This window comes from Ascaphus truei, chromosome 5 (assembly GCF_040206685.1).
Source record: "Ascaphus truei isolate aAscTru1 chromosome 5, aAscTru1.hap1, whole genome shotgun sequence".
Lineage (NCBI taxonomy): Eukaryota > Metazoa > Chordata > Amphibia > Anura > Ascaphidae > Ascaphus > Ascaphus truei.
In genome coordinates, this window is record NC_134487.1 from 9,784,552 (window position 1) to 9,804,045 (window position 19,494).

General features: G+C 52.7%; 1 protein-coding gene across 4 annotated transcripts in view; it reads left to right on the top strand.

Annotated features, from left to right (window-relative positions):
• NRF1 (nuclear respiratory factor 1) overlaps positions 1–19,494 on the top strand; it is a 73,688-nt gene that overhangs the window by 176 nt on the left and 54,018 nt on the right. For all 4 annotated transcript variants that reach the window (XM_075599338.1, XM_075599335.1, XM_075599337.1 and 1 more), the window contains exon 2: positions 15,250–15,484. In XM_075599338.1, coding sequence (XP_075455453.1) covers positions 15,259–15,484 — 226 coding nt within the window. In that variant the 5' untranslated portion in view covers positions 15,250–15,258. The remainder of the gene's footprint in view (positions 1–15,249; positions 15,485–19,494) is intronic.

Consider the following 19,494-nt stretch of genomic DNA (forward strand, 5'->3'; position numbering starts at 1 on the left):
CAACAGCAGAGGCAGCAGCAGCGCCTGTATCACAGCGGCCGGGGGCAGGCCGCGCTAGGCCCGTGTGTGTATGAGAGAGGCTGCGGGGGGAGGAGAGGCCGGGGCACTGTGTGCATCTGCTGCAAAGGGACAGGGCCTGGGGTACCATGCCTGGGGCGGCTATACCGTGCCCATGCCGCATAGATACAGGGGCAATTATACCACGCTCGCCTGCATAGATACAGGGGCAATTATACCATGCCCATGCCGCAGAGATACCGGGGCAATTATACAGACATAGCGGCAATTATACCATGCTCTGCTGCATAGATACCGGGGCAATTCTACAGACATAGGGGCAATTATACCATACCCTGCTGCATAGATACAGGGGCAATTATACAGACATAGGGGCAATTATACCATACCCTGCTGCATAGATACAGGGGCAGTTCTACCATGCTCTGCTGCATAGATACATGGGCAATTATACCATCCTCTGCCGCATAGATACCGGGGCAATTATACAGACATAGAAGCAATTATACCATACCCTGCTGCATAGATATAGGGGCAATTATACCATGCTCTGCTGCACAGATAGAGGGGCAAATATATTGATGGGTAATTATTCCATGCCCTTCAGCATAGATACAGGGGAACATATACAGACATAATGGCCAAATATACCTTGCTATGCTGCATAGAGGGACAATTATACCATGCCCTGCTGCATAGACACGGGGCAAATATACAGACAGGGGCAATAATACCATGATGTGCTGCATAGATACAGGGGCAATTATACAAACATGGGGCAATTATATCATACACGGCTGTATAGATTTTACAGAGAGGCCGGCTAGCTAATAAATGTGTTACTCTCCACCTTTTGTATTGGTTTTATTGGCTACAAGAGAGGTTTCCAGGTCTTTATTCCCTGGTTTGCATCCTGTATTCCTGTGCCCTGGAGTCCCACAAAGGGTCACCAGATTGTCCCTATGAATATTTGTGATAAAGGCCGCCATATTCTCCAAGACCCAATGATATTTCACCAATGTTTTTTCAATGTAACAATTAAAAAAAATACGTTAATATACTAGATTATAAATTATGTGATCTAGAAAGCAGATTATTTAGAAAATATATATATGCCCCATCACGGCAATAATATTTTTGCATAAATACTGTAGGATAAATCGGTTTGGGGTTCACAAAGTTGCCATCCATTTGTACAGTAATGGGTTCCATGCCATTGACATACATTTGGGAAATGTTCCACAGGTCTTTAAAAGGTTAATAACCACTGATCTATTAGAGGGTCTTCTGCTCTTTGTTTACGTTTCGAGCAAATCGGGTACAAATAACATCCGATTAGAACGTTTGCTTGGTAACACTGTACAGCAAATATTACGTGTGAGCACATTCCCAGGTCTGACCGGTCGGCACCCCTGCCCTTCCCCATTATCCCATAGCATACAATGCTCCCACTGCAGCCAGGTATTCTGGGTAATGACATGCAAAGGAGCACACAGGGTCAAGCGAATTACACTGTGCTCATTCCCATGTCATTTCCCAGAATCCCTGGCTGTGGAAGAAGCACTGTATATACTAGGAGATAATGGGGAAGGGCAGGGGTGCAGTCCTGTTAGAGATGCGAATATGCTCATAAGTGATGATTTTAATTTTGCTGTACGACGGCAGAGTTTTGTCACCTTTTACCCACCATAATTTCTATAACGTGTAGCACTAAATGTAATTCTAATGTTAAGCCATGAACATTTTATTTTTAAAGTCGCAATCCCGTCTGGAAATTTCTATGTTTAAAATCTTGCTTTCCTTGGGGGGTGCTGGTCGGTGGTTCCCTGGGACCCCCCTCCCCCCCCCCCCCTGAGAGTAGTAGGGTATATTTTGTGCTGGCTTTGACACACTAAAAATGGGGGAGAGCCGTCGGACTGTAAATGTGACCTCCGGGGTCACCAATAGAAAGCTGAGAGATCCTCTCCCAATGATGTTTCTGCTTTTCTATTGGCTGTTGAAGCGAGTCCTGATCCCAGCGTCCATATTTCCCAAATTCGCCTGGCGGACCTCCAGTCCAAACCGTGGGTTTCCCGGATATAGGGATCCCCTGCTCTCCAGGTGGTCTCTCCCCCCCCCCCCCCCCAATTCAGGGAAAATTAAAAAAAAAAAAAAATTTTTGCCCACGATTTCTGCTTTTTAATAATTTTATTGGGATTTGGGACGAAAGGTCATATTATGAAATTCAGAAGGTTTTTTTCTTTTTTTGAACGTTGGATCTAAATTATGTCCAAGGCGATGCGGTTTTTGGGACGCTTGTTAAAAAAATGCGAAATGCAAGATAACTATTTCATAAATGTAAAAAACAACAAGTTTTTGGAAGGATGTGCGTAACTAAGAATAATTTCTAGTACTTGTCAGTAACTATTCAGAGGCATCCATGCCGCCTCCCCCGGGGTAGTTTAACGGGGCATTTATTAACCTCGGGTCTCCAGGGCGAGAAAAGAACAAGACGTTGACTGGAGTCAGATATAAACGTATATTGAATATTAACCCCTTCCCTGCAGCCCCACGCCGGGACACAGTCCATGTGCATATATTGTGCTGCTATCATTTGGCTTGTGAACATGAGCATAGTTTTTTTGTGTGAGCAGGAGAGGTTAACTTCACCCGCCCTAACCGTGGTACTTTCCCTAACCGTGGTACTTTCCCTAACCGTGGTACTTTCCCTAACCGTGGTACTTTCCCTAACCGTGGTACTTTCCCTAACCGTGGTACTTTCCCTAACCGTGGTACTTTCCCTAACCGTGGTACTTTCCCTAACCGTGGTATTTTACCACTGTTCTGTAAGGATTCACCTCTTAATCTTGTTCCACGTAATGTCACGCAGGGTTTTTCCGTTCCGCGTAACGTCACGCAGGGTTTCTCCGTTCCGCGTAACGTCACGCAGGGTTTCTCCGTTCGGCGTAACGTCACGCAGGGTTTCTCCGTTCCGCGTAACGTCACGCAGGGTTTCTCCGTTCCGCGTAATGTCACGCAGGGTTTTTCCGTTCCGCGTAACGTCACGCAGGGTTTTTCCGTTCGGCGTAACGCCACGCAGGGTTTCTCCGTTCCGCGTAACGTCACGCAGGGTTTCTCCGTTCCGCGTAACGTCACGCAGGGTTTCTCCGTTCCGCGTAATGTCACGCAGGGTTTTTCCGTTCCGCGTAACGTCACGCAGGGTTTTTCCGTTCGGCGTAACGCCACGCAGGGTTTCTCCGTTCCGCGTAACGCCACGCAGGGTTTCTCCGTTCCGCGTAAAGTCACGCAGGGTTTCTCCGTTCCGCGTAACGTCACGCAGGGTTTCTCCGTTCCGCGTAAAGTCACGCAGGGTTTCTCCGTTCCGCGTAATGTCACGCAGGGTTTCTCCGTTCGGCGTAACGTCACGCAGGGTTTTTCCGTTCGGCGTAACGTCACGCAGGGTTTCTCCGTTCCGCGTAACGTCACGCAGGGTTTCTCCGTTCCGCGTAAAGTCACGCAGGGTTTCTCCGTTCCGCGTAACGTCACGCAGGGTTTCTCCGTTCCGCGTAACGTCACGCAGGGTTTCTCCGTTCCGCGTAACGTCACGCAGGGTTTCTCCGTTCCGCGTAACGTCACGCAGGGTTTCTCCGTTCCGCGTAAAGTCACGCAGGGTTTCTCCGTTCCGCGTAAAGTCACGCAGGGTTTCTCCGTTCCGCGTAACGTCACGCAGGGTTTCTCCGTTCCGCGTAACGTCACGCAGGGTTTCTGCGTTCCGCGTAACGTCACGCAGGGTTTTTCCGTATTTAGCTTTGCGACGGCGTCGCGGGCGACGATGCTCCTGATTGGTTCAGGGGCTGACACATGAGGCGACAGCCCCTGAAAAATCAAATAATTTCGGCTACCAAAAATCGCGTCGCCGTCGCGCTTGCTATAAGCGCACGCGGCGACGACAATGCATTTGTTTTCGGTCGCCGTTACTATAAGCGCGGCCTTAGGCTGCGCTTATAGTGCCGGCGGCGTCAGGCTGCGGTTGCTGGAAAAATCAAATTGAGATGACTTCCAGCGATCGTGACCGCGCCGTTGCGTCGTGCTTACAATAAGCACATGCGACGGCGGCAATGCATTTGTTTTGCCGCGATGTCGCTATAAGCGCAGCCTTAAAAGTTTCCCTCCTCGGGGTCCTTCATTGGGTGACCCTGAGAGGTTGGAAAGCTTGTAACATATCAACTACTTGTTGGTCCAATGAACAGGTTCATACCCCTTAGGCCTCGGCCATGTTTAGCGCTTGCTGGCGGAAGCGCACTGAGGCGCGCTCTCGCTCAGCACTGAGCCCCTACAGCCTCAATTAGAGCGGCTTTAGTAGGGGCTCACCTGCGCTTCCGCGCGCTTGCAGAAGCGCAGGTCTTAGGGGAATTTAAAATTCCCCCGCTTGCCGGCGAGACAGGCCGGTCACGTGAGCGGTTCGCCCCCGGCCAGTGACGCGCCCGACCCCATCCCGCCCGCTGACGGCGCGTGCGGTAAGTAACCGCAAGGCCAGGGAAAGCACCCGCTTTCCCTGAGCCTCAGCGCGCAAGCAGGGAGCATGGACTCGGCCTTACGCCCTCTCCCTCCTTTGTTACTACATGGATGAAAGGCCTAACTCCGCTCCCAGCCTTCTCTGCCTAATGAAGTTTTGTAATGCAGGGATGCGCAAACTGGGGGCGCAAGATTTTCCATGGGGGGCGCGACGGTTACCGAGGTCCCGTGCTCTCCCCCGGGGCATTTAAATTAAATGCGGCGGACCGCGTGAGGCCTCTATAACGCCCTTACCTTGTCTTTGGTGACGTGGCATCACGTGACCCTGCGGTGTCATTTGATGCCGAAGACAAGGTAAGGAGGGGGGGGCGAGCAGGCAGGGGGGCGCAGGGGGAAAGGTTTGCGCACCCTTTGTATAATGGATGAATATTCTGTTACTGAGGCATCATTAAAAACACGTGAACGTGATCTCAAAGGCGCTTGTACACACTATTGTGTGTTATAGTGCTCACTATTCCTTTTTTATTTTCCAAAATATTTTATTTGGTGAACATAAGATACACAACATCACAAACATTAGTTGAAAACAGAACACTGTTTGTTGTTTTTTCAGTGAATATAAAAAAAATAAAGAAAACCGTGCGTAATATTAAATAACACCGGATCAACATCCTAGTCTCATTTGCAAACACTACACCAGGTGCCCCCCTAAAAAATCTTGCGCCCCTCAGTTTGCGCACCGCTGTGACTTAGGCTGCAGCCCCAGTGAGCGCGTTGCACGTGTGACCGAGTGCCCGGTGGCGCTGTTCGCTCCACCCCAGCGATCTGGAGAAGCTTCAGATCACTCACTCGGGGCGTGGGCGTGGCCATGACCATACGCGGCCGGTTCTCCCTCATTGGCTGAACCGCCGCCGCACCAAAAGACAAAAAAAAATCTTGTCTTTGGGAAAGGTGTTTGCGCATCGCGCTTCCTGCAGGCGCGCACAGGTAGTCCCCAGAGGGGGCCATATCTTGTTCGCGCCATAGCGCACGCTGTGTGCATTACCTGCATCAGCTTGACCTGATGGACTCCAGGGAACTCGTAACGTGGGGGCTGCGGCCATGACGTCACGAGGCTGGTGCGCCCTCATTGGCTGAACCGCCGCAGTGACGTGGCCAATGCTTGGCCGCCGCGACAAAAGACAATCTTGGCAAAGGCCGACTGGGGCCTGCTGCATAGAGGGCTGTGCTTTTATGTGTGGCGCGCACGCAGCTGCGGCCATGGGGGGGCGAAGCTTTAGCATACAATGCTTCTACTGCTGCCAGGGATTCTGGGTAATGACATGCAAATGAGCGCTCATAGTGTCACTTTTTTTTATTTCTTGTCCATTTTAACATGGACCCCTATAAACGTATGCGTGCTGCATTACGTTTAGGCTTTCCAGCACAGCCTGGGTTAAAGAAGTGCAGAACTAGCAAACCGCTCACAGACAGACGTTTCAACCTTTTGGGTCTTGTCAGTGTGGGGCTGGTTAATGGCCTTGCAATGTGAAGCTGGTACAACCAGACGCAAAGTAAGATATGGTGGGTACAAAAGTGGCACTTTATTAATCACCCTAACTTATTTTGGGTCCTTTTTATGTTATGTTTTTGTTGTTGTTGAAGTTTCGTGTACTTTGTTTCTCAGCTGGAATTTAATGATGAGTGGTGGAGAACACACTATAGAACTGAATTCCTATATTGTATAGCTGTGTATAGCTGTGTATAGCTGTGTATAGCTGTGTATAGCTGTGTATAGCTGTGTATAGCTGTGTATAGCTGTGTATAGCTGTGTATAGCTGTGTATAGCTGTGTATAGCTGTGTATAGATGTGTATAGATGTGTATAGATGTGTATAGATGTATGTCACGGTAGACCAGGTCTTTTAAAACATTTTATATTTTAGGGATCATTAAATAGGCAAAACAAGGCAGTGAAATAAAATGGGGTTTATTTGGATAAAACCTCAGAAATACAACAAAATACAGAAATATACACACTTACTGGGGCCTGGGGATTAGGATAAAGGCGGCCGCCACTCCAGCCTTTCCTAGGTGCAGGGCGCCCGCTTGTAAAGGCTTACCCTGATCGGAACCGTGTTCCGGACGTCCTGGACCGAGATTCAGCAGAAACACCTGACTGGGACCTAGTCCCGATCGTCCTGGAACTGTTTTCGGCAGGAACCCCTGACCACGACCGCTACGTTCTCAGTGAGAACTTGGTCCTCGCGTCTGACAGTCCCTGCCGGGCAGACTTTCCCAGCTTCAAAACCAAGCCGGTTGCTCTGCTACTTTGAACAGAGTAACTTCGAAAAGCCGCCTGCGCTTCATCGACTTGAGCCACAAAATCGTCTGGTTCTCTGACTGGGGCTTCTCCTTACATACCCTCCGCTCAGCTATGTTCCGCATGGAGGGAGGAGGAGCGACCAATCAGAGCGTGGGAATTCCACCCTGCCAGCCAATAGAAACAGCGGCTCGTCTCTGGGCTTACGTCAGAGGAGGAGGCGGGCCAAGCCGGCTCAAAGTCGTGTGAGCGGGAAATATCATTTAGCCAATGGGAGAAGCGCCTACGAGCTGTGTCTCCTCCCCCCCCCCCAGCTAACTCATTGCCACCCGCTGTGCAGGCGCCACCAAGTCCGGCAGATACTAAAGGTGTCCCCACAGGGGGTCCTTTGTTCTCCGGACCTGGCAATTCACCCGTCCTCACCCACCAAACGGTCTTCTCACCTCTGGACATCCTCTCCTCTTTGAACTCCGGACTCTATACAGACACGCCGGCGTCTATGCTGGTGCCCTGGCTGACTGTATAGAGCCTTATAGTAAATGCCTAAAACATTATAAAGTACACTTTGTAAGGTCCCCCAATGGGTATACTTTATTACTTTATAAGGGAAATGGATTTGGGATATTTGGGCTTGAAATCCAGGAATCTGGGGGAACACTGGGTAGCCCCGGTGTAATTCACCCCGTGTACCGGCAAATCATGCCTGCTCACCGGGGAGAATGAAAGGACTACCGGTAACTTCAGCCCCAGAAATCCTGCAAACAAACAAATTGCATTTCTACCCAAATATCCCACATAAAACTGACACACAAGAAATCTCACAGTTCTAGGGCCAAGGGAACATGAAGACAGAGAAAAGCCGGGGCACTTTATTTTCAGCGTGTATTATCCCTGGTCCCTGGCTTATGGTGCAATGTAGCTATCGGGGACCCCACGGTTTCAGGGGTAACCAGAGGGCTTAACCTTTATGTAGCCTGGTTACCGCTCCAGTCACAATATATAATTATTATCTTCATCACATACGGTTTCCCCTTTATTTTTACGTGCTTGTATGTGCTTTTTATTCGTGAGGGTTTTTAATAAATTGGACAAACGGCTGCAGAAACAAATGGAAAAGGGGTCTAGGGTTTGGGATGGAGGAAGTGGGGGGTGCCTGACGGGCACAGTACGGGTAGACTGGCCCTTTTTTGCTAAGCTGTGCTATTCTTAAAGACACCTTTTTTTTTTAGGCCATTCTCTTAATTGGTCAGTAAGGTGTCTTATGGAATAGCAGCGCTTAGTAAATATGGGCCCATTTTAATGAAAGAGCTGACATAATCACGAGGTCTCTGTGATTAATTACGAGTATATTTGGGAAACATTGTGGAGTAACTCGGATTTTTATATAAAATGCATGTCACTTTATTTACATTGCTTTGTAAATGTTCAGCAGGGTGCAGAGAGCCGGGGATATAAACCTCGCTCGTACAATCTGGCATTGTTTAATTATTATAGGATATAACGGGGACGGGATGCGGGGCAGTTACGTTTCTACGCCAAGGAAACTCGTATTGTGAAGTATTTTTCAGAGACTGTGTGTGTGTGTATTTCAGCACCACCTTTACTTGGGACACAGCGGAAGGTATGGGGGGGGAGTGGTTGTGGTTATTCATTAAGCTGCAATAGTGCCGATCAGGGTACTATCGGCACAGAAACTCCCATTGAATCAGAGTGCAGACCATGACTCAGACTTTTTCAAGGTTCTCTCATTGAATCACTTGTGCCGGTGTACAAGTTCTGGAACCAGTCGGAGGGTCCTTCAGGTTTGGCCATTGTACAGCAAGTCGGAGATTATATACAACTTGTCATTATACAGTCAGCCAGGAGAGCCTCAATTGTACATCCGCTCCCAAGTCCCACTCTAAATCCTTGTATGACCATTAGATTGTAAGCTCCTTGGGTCAGGGTTCTCCTTCCTATTGCCTCTTTGTCTAAACATATACGTACTCTTGTCATGCAATGCTATTGCCCTCCCTTCTACATTGTACTGCGCTGCGGAATATGTTGGCACTTGTATACTATAACGGGCATGGAAAAAGCCTGACTGCCTGACATGAAACCCCCCCCCCCCCCGCGCCAGTGCTGCGGTACAAAGCAGACCTGGTAAGAGATAAGAAGACTGTGCTAGTGATTTGAAGAGTTTCTAACAGTGAGCAGCAGTTTTCAGGCGGAGAAGCAGACTGTCTGAGAGATTGGGAGGCTATCCTCGCACAAGCAGTGTGAAGAGATTGGGAGGTTATCCTCGCACAAGCAGTGTGAAGAGATTGGGAGGTTATCCTCGCACAAGCAGTGTGAAGAGATTGGGAGGTTATCCTCGCACAAGCAGTGTGAAGAGATTGGGAGGTTATCCTCGCACAAGCAGTGTGAAGAGATTGAGAGGTTATCCTCGCACAAGCAGTGTGAAGAGATTGAGAGGTTATCCTCGCACAAGCACTGTGAAGAGAGTGGGAGGTTATCCTCGCACAAGCATTGTGAAGAGATTGGGAGGTTATCCTCGCACAAGCACTGTGAAGAGATTGGGAGGTTATCCTCGCACAAGCATTGTGAAGCGATTGGGAGGTTATCCTCGCACAAGCAGTGTGAAGAGATTGAATGAGCTATTAACATTTTAGTAGGGGAGAAACAGTTGTATTTGAGCAATATTCCAGAGAAGCCGCAAGATATAGCAACAGCATTGGGGTAAAGGGGGAACGATGGGGGCACCCGCCTAGTTTATAAAGGGGAACGATGCAGAACTCGCCTAAACAAGCTTGGGGGCCCGGATATATTGTAGTGTTACTGACTTGAGAGAGGACCCTGGGGCTTGATTTAGGTGAGGTTATGAGCAGCTCAGTCTTCGACATGTAGCATTTATGGCGCCCCGCTGCTGTCTGGGATGCTATTGCCGTAAGGCTTTGGTCCCGCTGCGGCCGGCGGCACGCACGGCCGCGCTCCACCAGCTGCTTGCCTCCGGTCTGGATGTCCCCACTGGCTCCTTCCGGCGCGGCTGACTGCGTGCTGTGACGCGTCAGCCAGCCGGAGCTACAAGGAGCTTGTGGTTTCGGCGAGTGCCGCGTCACGTGACAGGTGACACGCAAGGCAGCCAATCTGATTTCCCCCCCCCCCTGTTCCGATTCTCCCCCCCCACCCCCTGCACCCCCCCCCCCCCGGGCGCCGATTCACCCCCGTGTGTGCCCGTGTGTGTGCCCGTGTGTGTGCCCGTGTGTGTGGCTGCAGTGCTGTGCTATTGGGCTGTGTGATGGTCCCGCCTCCTCACGTCATGGCCGTGCCCCCCACCTGTTTTGGCCACGCCCCCCCGCGCCGGAAAAATTCGCTGCAGATCGCGGTGCAGGGAATTGCACGCACCGCCGACAAGCAAGGCGGCCGTGCGGGCGCGTGCAGCGGGGCCTTAGCCTAAGACAGTTGGAACTGGAGCCTAATAAATGAATATGGTCACCGTGTAGGCTCCCTGTACAAAGCCTTGCGGTATGCCAACATTTTGCCCTGCACCCCCCCCCCCCCCGTGCTGCTCGAACCCCCTTTACCTAGTTAATCAAGATCAGGGATGGGCAACTCCAGTCCTCGAGGTCAGGTTTTTGGGAGGTCCCTGCTTCAGCACAGGTGGCTGTCTTTGAGCCACATGTACTTAAGCAGGGATATCTTGATAACCTTACTTGTTGGTAACTCTTTAGGGAGTTGCCCACCCCTGATCTAGAGTAGATAAAGAGGCGTTCTGGAGCCCGGGAAGGCACAGAGCGGAGTTCTTGTCTGATAGAGTCCACCTTCTTTTGAAGTTGTCGGCAAGAGATGGAGGGGGAGGAGGGGAGGGCGGGTAGAGACAGTAGAATGTTTAAGGAAAGAGGGCCGCGGGCATGGTTAGCGCTTAGGCGCTGACGTTCGGCAGTGAGCCCCTGCAGCCGCAATGAGAGCGGCTTTTGCAGGGGCTCGCGCACGCTTCCGGAGGCGTGCGGAAGCGTAGCCGACAATCCAGTTTTAGTTTTGGTGCTCACAGGAGCGCAGGGCCGGTCACGTGAGCGGTTCACCCAATGAGGGCGATCCAGCTCCGTGATGTCACTGGCCCGCCCCCGGACAGCGCGCGAACTAAGGCCAGGAAAAGCACCCGCTTTCCCTCAGCGCGCCTCCGCACGGCTGTAGTCACCATGGACTCAGCTTTAAACACGGAAAAGGTGTCATAAATCAAACCGGCGAGTCTGGAAGTAGAGAAATAACTGCTGGACTAGAAATGGTTCTGTTGAAACGGAGTTGTTGCAGGACAGGAGGAATGTGTAATGGAGGAAATGAACAAGTGTGCGAGGCTCGCGCGTAGAGAGTATTGTGCCAGGGTTACGGTGAGGGTGCTGCAGAAGATGGGGGTAACATGCTTGTGAAAGGGTAGAATCTATTCATTAATCCATTATTTTACCAGAAAGAGACACTGCTGGCTCTCGTTTTCAAGTATGTCCTGGGTCCAGATTATTAAGGTGACGACAATTACAGAAATGTTTACAGTAAGAAACAGCCACGGTCTTGAAAGCATGTGCCTCCCAACAACAGGTCAGGTTTTAAGGTAGCTCAGTTGAAGACTGCACCACCTCTGCTGAAGCTGGGATATCCTCAAAACCTGACCTGTTGGTTTTTGAGGACGGGAGTTTAGAAGCACTGGGTTAAGGCAGATGAAGTGCTCACTGTTCCCATTGAGAGAATACCGATTGCTGAGAACGTTTGGGATAGGGATTGTAGCGGGCCCTGCAAGGGGGGGGGGGGGCAGATACCAGGGACAATGATGGACTTGGAGAAAGGGGGCACATTTTAACAACGGTTTTCAATGAGGCGGCCCCGCGGGGGTTATTTAGCAGCGCACATTTAAGGCATCTTTAATGTAAAATAATACACTTCTGACTCTTGCCCCTCTTTTCTAAATATTGGATATCTCTGAATGGAGAGAGTCAGGAGGCTTTGGGGGCTCTGTCCTGTTTTATGGCTTCAGGTCTGTGTAAAAAGCACTATGATTCCAGGGCCACCAACAGGTCAGGTTTTACGGATCTCCCTGCTTCCGCACAGGTGGCTCAATCATTGAGTGCATCACGTTTGGGCATTAAGCTGCAAATACCTCTATGGGCAATTGATAGCCCTTCAGAAAATTTGAAAGGGACATTTTCTGCAGGGTGGAAATTAGCCGAAAAAGGATGATCTGAGCTTTATGCAATATCACCGGCCAATGATAGTAACAATATGAATACAATTGTAAATGTTTGTAGTGTAGGATAGAGAAGAGAATTTGGAGCTAAAGGAGAAGAATTCCAGGTTCTGGTTGACCATGGATCGCACGTCTCTGGAATGGGGCGGGGGATACAGGAGGCGTGGTGGAACATGAACTCGAGATGGAAAAGGTGATTAGGCGATGGTCCAAGACTGGGAAAGGGGAAATGGAGAAGTTCGAAAGAGATCAGGTTTTAGTGTAGTCAAGGTCCAAGTTGTGGCCGTCGTCATGGGTGCTGCAAACCAACCATTGGTGAAGGCCATGAGAGAAGTGATCCGTATGAGAAGGGTTGGAGCGTCACATGCTAGAAAGGACAGCCAGGACTCGGAGAGAAAAGTGGAGGGAACAGGAGGGTGATGGATGATTGCAATACATAAGGCTACTGGAGAAAAAAAGACAGATAACGTGAAACTCCAAGGATGGGAAGGACAGAGAAGCAGGAATAGATGCCTGGAAGCTGCAGTGGAGAGAAGAAATGCCACTCGGCCACCACAAGGTGGTTAGGAGTATGAGAGAAGGAAAGGCCACCATAGGAGACTGCAGAGCCAGGTTTCACAGCAGGGAGCGGGAGAAGCACGGACAAGTAGGACTTTGTTAGAGAGGATGCAAGCGTTCCACAGGGGCACGTGAAGAGACGAGGATGGTGAGATGAGGAATAGATCTCCTCCGGTTATGAATGTTCCGATTGTTAGCAGAGACTAGGTAAGGGAGGACTAGAAGTACGGAAGGGGCCGGGGTTAGGGAGAACTATCTCCCAGCTGCAAGTAGCAGAAGGAGACGCAGAGGATGTGAGATTGGGACTTGTAGGCATGTATCTTGTGCTGAAAGGTGGAGTTACTGCAAGTAAAGAACATATGTAAAGGGAAAAAGAGGAGGTAGTCTGTCTATGGATAGTTTTAGAACAGGTGGGAAGAGGAGAACTTGATAAGCAGAGATGCGGCGGTAATGAGTAACATGGGGACCCAGTGACAGAACAGGCAGAAGGTTATGTATACACATCAGACTGTACAGAAGTATGTGGGTGGGAAGTGACTATTACAGGGTGCAGAGGCACATTGGGCAACAGTTTTACTGCTCTTGATGAAAGCGGAAATCCAAGTGGCCATTTTGGTTTTGCATAGGTAGGAAGCAGGGGGTCTCTCCGTGGCTGGACCACGTTGATTTCTACTCCGGGGAACCCCTGCTCCCTGAGATACTTACCTCCCTAAGGGATGCCGGTATTCCTGCGCAGTTTAAATGTCTGTCACATGGGCCAATAGGAAGCAGCAAGGGATGACACCATGGCTTCCTATAGGCCCGCAGGACAATTAAATCCCCATTATGATAGCCCCAACTAGCCGAGCCGGAGCTGCTACCGGCACCCCCCCCCCCCCCAGAGGTAAGTATCTCAGGAAGCAGGGGGTCCCCGGAGCGGAAACGAGCGCGGTTCAGCTCCGGAGACGCCCGGCTTCAATCCTATGTTACTGTAAAATCTTGTCGCGGGGACCGCTGCTGCAAGGTAACCTGCCGCATGCGTGATTCTCTCTATCCAAAGAGCAGGCTGGTGCAAGGTAACCTGCCGCATGCGTGATTCTCTTTATCCAAAGAGCAGGCTGCTGCAAGGTAACCTGCCGCATGCGTGATTCTCTCTATCCAAAGAGCAGGCTGGTGCAAGGTAACCTGCCGCATGCGTGATTCTCTCTATCCAAAGAGCAGGCTGCTGCAAGGTAACCTGCCGCATGCGTGATTCTCTCTATCCAAAGAGCAGGCTGCTGCAAGGTAACCTGCCGCATGCGTGATTCTCTCTATCCAAAGAGCAGGCTGGTGCAAGGTAACCTGCCGCATGCGTGATTCTCTTTATCCAAAGAGCAGGCTGCTGCAAGGTAACCTGCCGCATGCGTGATTCTCTCTATCCAAAGAGCAGGCTGGTGCAAGGTAACCTGCCGCATGCGTGATTCTCTCTATCCAAAGAGCAGGCTGCTGCAAGGTAACCTGCCGCAAGCGTGATTCTCTCTATGCAAAGAGCAGGCTGGTGCAAGGTAACCTGCCGCATGCGTGATTCTCTCTATCCAAAGAGCAGGCTGCTGCAAGGTAACCTGCCGCAAGCGTGATTCTCTCTATGCAAAGAGCAGGCTGGTGCAAGGTAACCTGCCGCATGCGTGATTCTCTCTATCCAAAGAGCAGGCTGGTGCAAGGTAACCTGCCGCATGCGTGATTCTCTCTATCCAAAGAGCAGGCTGCTGCAAGGTAACCTGCCGCATGCGTGATTCTCTCTATGCAAAGAGCAGGCTGGTGCTGGCGGCCGCTGGTATCCCCACTTCTGTTCCACTCCGGATACTGCGCACTTACACATGTGAGCTCTGTCTTTCCCAAGCCAAGTCTGGATTACGTGTTAAGAAGTCACATGACCCTAGCCAAATTGAACCTCGCTAATTAGCACATCCCCCAGCTGACATTAAATGTGTGAGCGGCAGTTAAAGGTGCAGGCACTGTCCTTGTATAGTGCTCACAGTGTACTCGGCGCTTTACGTGAGTGAGGTGTATACCTGAGAATAAAGAGATGCATACAATTAGTGGCACGCCCCGGAGGGCTCCGCTTCGCATGGTGTGTAAGTAAAGTTATACGATTGCCGAGGTGGCTGGATTTAAGTTTAGATTCACGTTAAAAATGTACACGCCCAAAATGTGCACGGGAGCAGGCGTATCTTACACGTTACACTCGCGTTACACCCCACCGCTCCGTGGCAGGGTTGTGACCTCTTTTCTGAAAGTGGAATTGTTGTATATTGCCCCGTGTAGGTGTTTGTGCCCCGCCTGGCCTGGGATTGGGATACACCATGATATCCTCGGGCAGGGATGGGCAAACTGGGGGGCGCTAGATTTTCTGGGGGGTGGGGCGTGGCAGTGCGAGAGGCCTCTCTAACACACTTGCCTTCCCTTCCAGCGACGTGTCGTCATGGTAACCCGGCGTCAAATGCTGCCGCGGGGTCGCGTTACCATGGCAGCGTGGCGTACCATGACCTCGCGTGTCATTTGATGCCGGGGGGGGAGGGGAGGGGGGGCGAGGCGCCAGTTTGCGCACCCCTGTCCTCGGGCACTGGCTGAGTAACAATGTGTAACCCCCACGTATCTCTGCTCTGAAGGTACATAAACATAGCATTTGTCTTCTCTCTCCGCAGTAGTCAGCCATGGACGACCACGCGGTTACCCAGACGGACCACCTGACCACGATCGAGGCCCACACCGTGACCCATTCGGTGGCGCAGCAGGTCCACGTTGCCACGTACACCGATCACAGCATGCTGAGCGCAGACGAAGACTCCCCGTCGTCTCCCGAGGACACGTCCTACGACGACTCCGACATCCTCAACTCCACGGGCGCCGACGAGGTGACTGCTCACCTGGCGGCTGCAGGTAAAGGGGGGTTCCGGGTCCGGAGCCTGGGTGCTCTGCTTTTAACCCTTTCACTGGCACGGGGGGGAGGAGCAGGGGGCGGGGGGCGTGCAAAGCGATGCGTTGCGGACCATTTGGCAGCGAGGATTGTAGGAACTGTTCCCACCCCTAACTGATGAAGGGAGATGCTAGATCAGGGGGGTTGGGGGGAGCAACTCCAGCCTTCAAGGGTCACCACCGGGGCAGGTTTTAAGGATATCCCTGCTTCAGCACTGAGCCACGGATTGAGCCACCTGTGCTGAAGCAGGGATATCCTGAAAGCTTGACCTGGTGGTGGCCCTTGAAGACTGGAGTTGGCGCCCCCTGTGGGTCCCACTCAACAGGCCAAAGACTCTGTGTAATCGGCCTCATTGGAAAGAAAGCAGCTGTACTGTCTCTGAAGCTGAACCGCCCCCGTTTCAGCTCCAGGAACCCTCCTGGTCACCGAGATATTTACCAAGGGAGGTGGCAGGGGAAACAAAATGGAGGACTAAATCTCCAGCGTCACGCTGACCACGAAGCCGCAATGTCATCCGATGCGGCCTCCTATTGGCTCACCTGGTGGGGGGCGGTGGTTATCTTCTCCGGGGCGGATCTCGGGAAGCATGGGGTCCCTGAAGCTGAAATGATGGCGTCTCCGCTCCGCAGACCCCCTGTTTCATATGTAAATAAATGTGCTCTAAGACTTTACAATTACTACGCAAATAATGAGGCGGACCGTTCACCTCTAGTTTCGATGACTGACAAACAGTCTTATCAACCAAAAAAAACTTTAACTGAAGAATGTAAGTTCCCCCATTGAAATGTCCCATTTTGCAGATAAAGCGCGGCAGTGTCCTGGTTTCACCCTTCTGCCCGGCCTTCCCCGCCTTAAGGTTGTTTTTATAAGTGGAGTAACCTTTGCTGATGTAAGGACAGAGGCGTAACTGCTGAAGCGCAGCAGCATAAAGCCGCAGGGTTTCTTTTACTTTCACAAATGTTATTCCAATCCCGTATTTCTGCCGGGCCGGGAAGTAGGTGACCCAGATTTTTAAGGCTGTTCAGAACCACTACAATGCATCGGGGTAATGGTAAATAAGGCCTGGTACTTGCAACAAGCCCCCACCCCCCTGTATAATGCCCCTCGGGGCATAGAGAGCTTTAATTACGTAACCCGAGACCCCGGGGAGACGGGGGAATCGCTAATCTGGGACACCTGGTCCTCATGCACTGGCGGGGGCCACTTCTGCTGCATTCCTTCCGCTTTTGTCACGTTCCTCTGGGAGGGGCGGGGGGGGGGGGATCCCTACTCTATTATTCTTATGATAATTACCCCAAGGAGATGGGGGGGGGGGGCGGTTACCTGTAAATGTGAAGGGGTGTCTGCATGAAACAAAGGGTAGCGTGGGACGTTCTCCTCCGGATGTCTCCATGACCCCACCCCATGACAATTACGCAAGCCATTTGCTTTAATTCAGCAATGAGGGAGGGGGGGGGGGATTCAGGGTAAATGTTCCTGTGAATAAAATATACGCCGTTCAGTAAGTGATGCAATCTATCCACAGAGACTCATTCTGATTGTAACATTAATAGCCGCGGCTTTATCATGTATACTGGAAAAGGGCCGCATTGGCTAGCTGGTGGGAAGCCATACGTATGCCCCTTATTGCCTATTGAAATGAAGACGCTGCAAGGTGCACTATGCATAGCACTGTTAAGTAGATATGGCCCAGAATCAAAGCTGCAGTGCCTCTAAAACAAATAACTTTCTGGGCAGTCGCAATTACATAGTACCTGTATGGGAAAAATCCGGATATATGCACACGCACACGCACACATGTATACATGCTGTCTGAGCTGGGGTATATGGAAAGGGATTGTTCAGCCCAGCTTTTTGTTCTTTTGTCTGGATAACAGTAGCAGCATAATAAGTTTGAGGCGGTCATTGTAAAGAACCATAATTACCCCAAAATAGAAATGTAATCCTGTTCCACAAGAAGAAAATAAGGGGACCGTGTGATCCGGGCGCCACGTACCAGGGGGTACCACGGGGCGCCACGTACCACGCGCTATCTGGTCATTTCTCTACATAAGCGTTATTACTGCATGGCCCCTGACGTGTACGTGCATGTAATACTCATCGGTCTCCAGGAGAGGGCGCAGTAACACCGTAAGCCACAGGTTCCCAACCTTTATTATACTAGGCACCCCGTGTTAAAAAAAAATATTACTTCCACGCACCCCTAATTAATCAATGTTATTGTCTACGCTTCAGACCAATGCTAACAAACCTGTGTTAGCGGGGGGGAGGGGGAAGCACACGCTTAATAATTCCCCATACTGCCCCTCGGTGTGTGCAGGCAGCATGGGGGGCATAGCTGTCACTCACTGCAGGAGCTTCCAAAGTCACGCCCCACAATGCCTTGCTGCTGTGGATGCAAAGCATTGTGGGGAGCGACTTTGGAAGAGCCTGCTGTAATTGAAAGCTATAATGCCAAGGTGCAGTTTGGGACCACAGGAAGTGCGCAGCCCCCACACGGGCGCAGGACCCCGCAGTCCTGCCGGGAGCCACCAGTACAGGACCACAGGAAGTGCGCAGCCCCCACACGGGCGCAGGACCCCGCAGTCCTGCCGGGAGCCACCAGTACAGGACCACAGGAAGTGCGCAGCCCCCACACGGGCGCAGGACCCCGCAGTCCTGCCGGGAGCCGCCAGTACGGGACCACAGGAAGTGCGCAGGACCCCACATGGGCGCAGGACCCCGCAGTCCTGCCGGGAGCCGCCAGTACGGGACCACAGGAAGTGCGCAGCCCCCAAACGGGCGCAGGACCCCGCAGTCCTGCCGGGAGCCGCCAGTACGGGACCACAGGAAGTGCGCAGCCCCCACACGGGAGCAGGACCCCGCAGTCCTGCCGGGAGCCGCCAGTACGGGACCACAGGAAGTGCGCAGCCCCCACACGGGCGCAGGACCCCGCAGTCCTGCCGGGAGCCGCCAGTACGGGACCACAGGAAGTGCGCAGCCCCCACACGGGCGCAGGACCCCGCAGTCCTGCCGGGAGCCACCAGTACGGGACCACAGGAAGTGCGCGGCCCCCACACGGGCGCAGGACCGCGCAGTCCTGCCGGGAGCCGCCAGTACGGGACCACAGGAAGTGCGCAGGACCCCACACGGGCGCAGGACCGCGCAGTCCTGCCGGGAGCCGCCAGTACGGGACCACAGGAAGCGTGCAGCCCCCAAACGGGCGCAGGACCCCGCAGTCCTGCCGGGAGCCACCAGTACGGGACCACAGGAAGTGCGCGGCCCCCACACGGGCGCAGGACCCCGCAGTCCTGCCGGGAGCCGCCAGTACGGGACCACAGGAAGTGCGCAGCCCCCACACGGGCGCAGGACCCCGCAGTCCTGCCGGGAGCCGCCAGTACGGGACCACCGGAAGTGCGCAGCCCCCACACGGGCGCAGGACCCCGCAGTCCTGCCGGGAGCCGCCAGTACGGGACCACCGGAAGTGCGCAGCCCCCCACACGGGCGCAGGACCCCGCAGTCCTGCCGGGAGCCGCCAGTACGGGACCACAGGAAGTGCGCAGCCCCCAAACGGGCGCAGGACCCCGCAGTCCTGCCGGGAGCCGCCAGTACGGGACCACAGGAAGTGCGCGGCCCCCACACGGGCGCAGTCCTGCCGGGAGCCGCCAGTACGGGACCACAGGAAGTGCGCAGCCCCCACACGGGCGCAGGACCCCGCAGTCCTGCCGGGAGCCACCAGTACGGGACCACAGGAAGTGCGCGGCCCCCACACGGGCGCAGGACCCCGCAGTCCTGCCGGGAGCCGCCAGTACGGGACCACAGGAAGTGCGCAGCCCCCACACGGGCGCAGGACCCCGCAGTCCTGCCGGGAGCCGCCAGTACGGGACCACAGGAAGTGCGCAGCCCCCACACGGGCGCAGGACCCCGCAGTCCTGCCGGGAGCCGCCAGTACGGGACCACAGGAAGTGTGCGGCCCCCACACGGGCGCAGGACC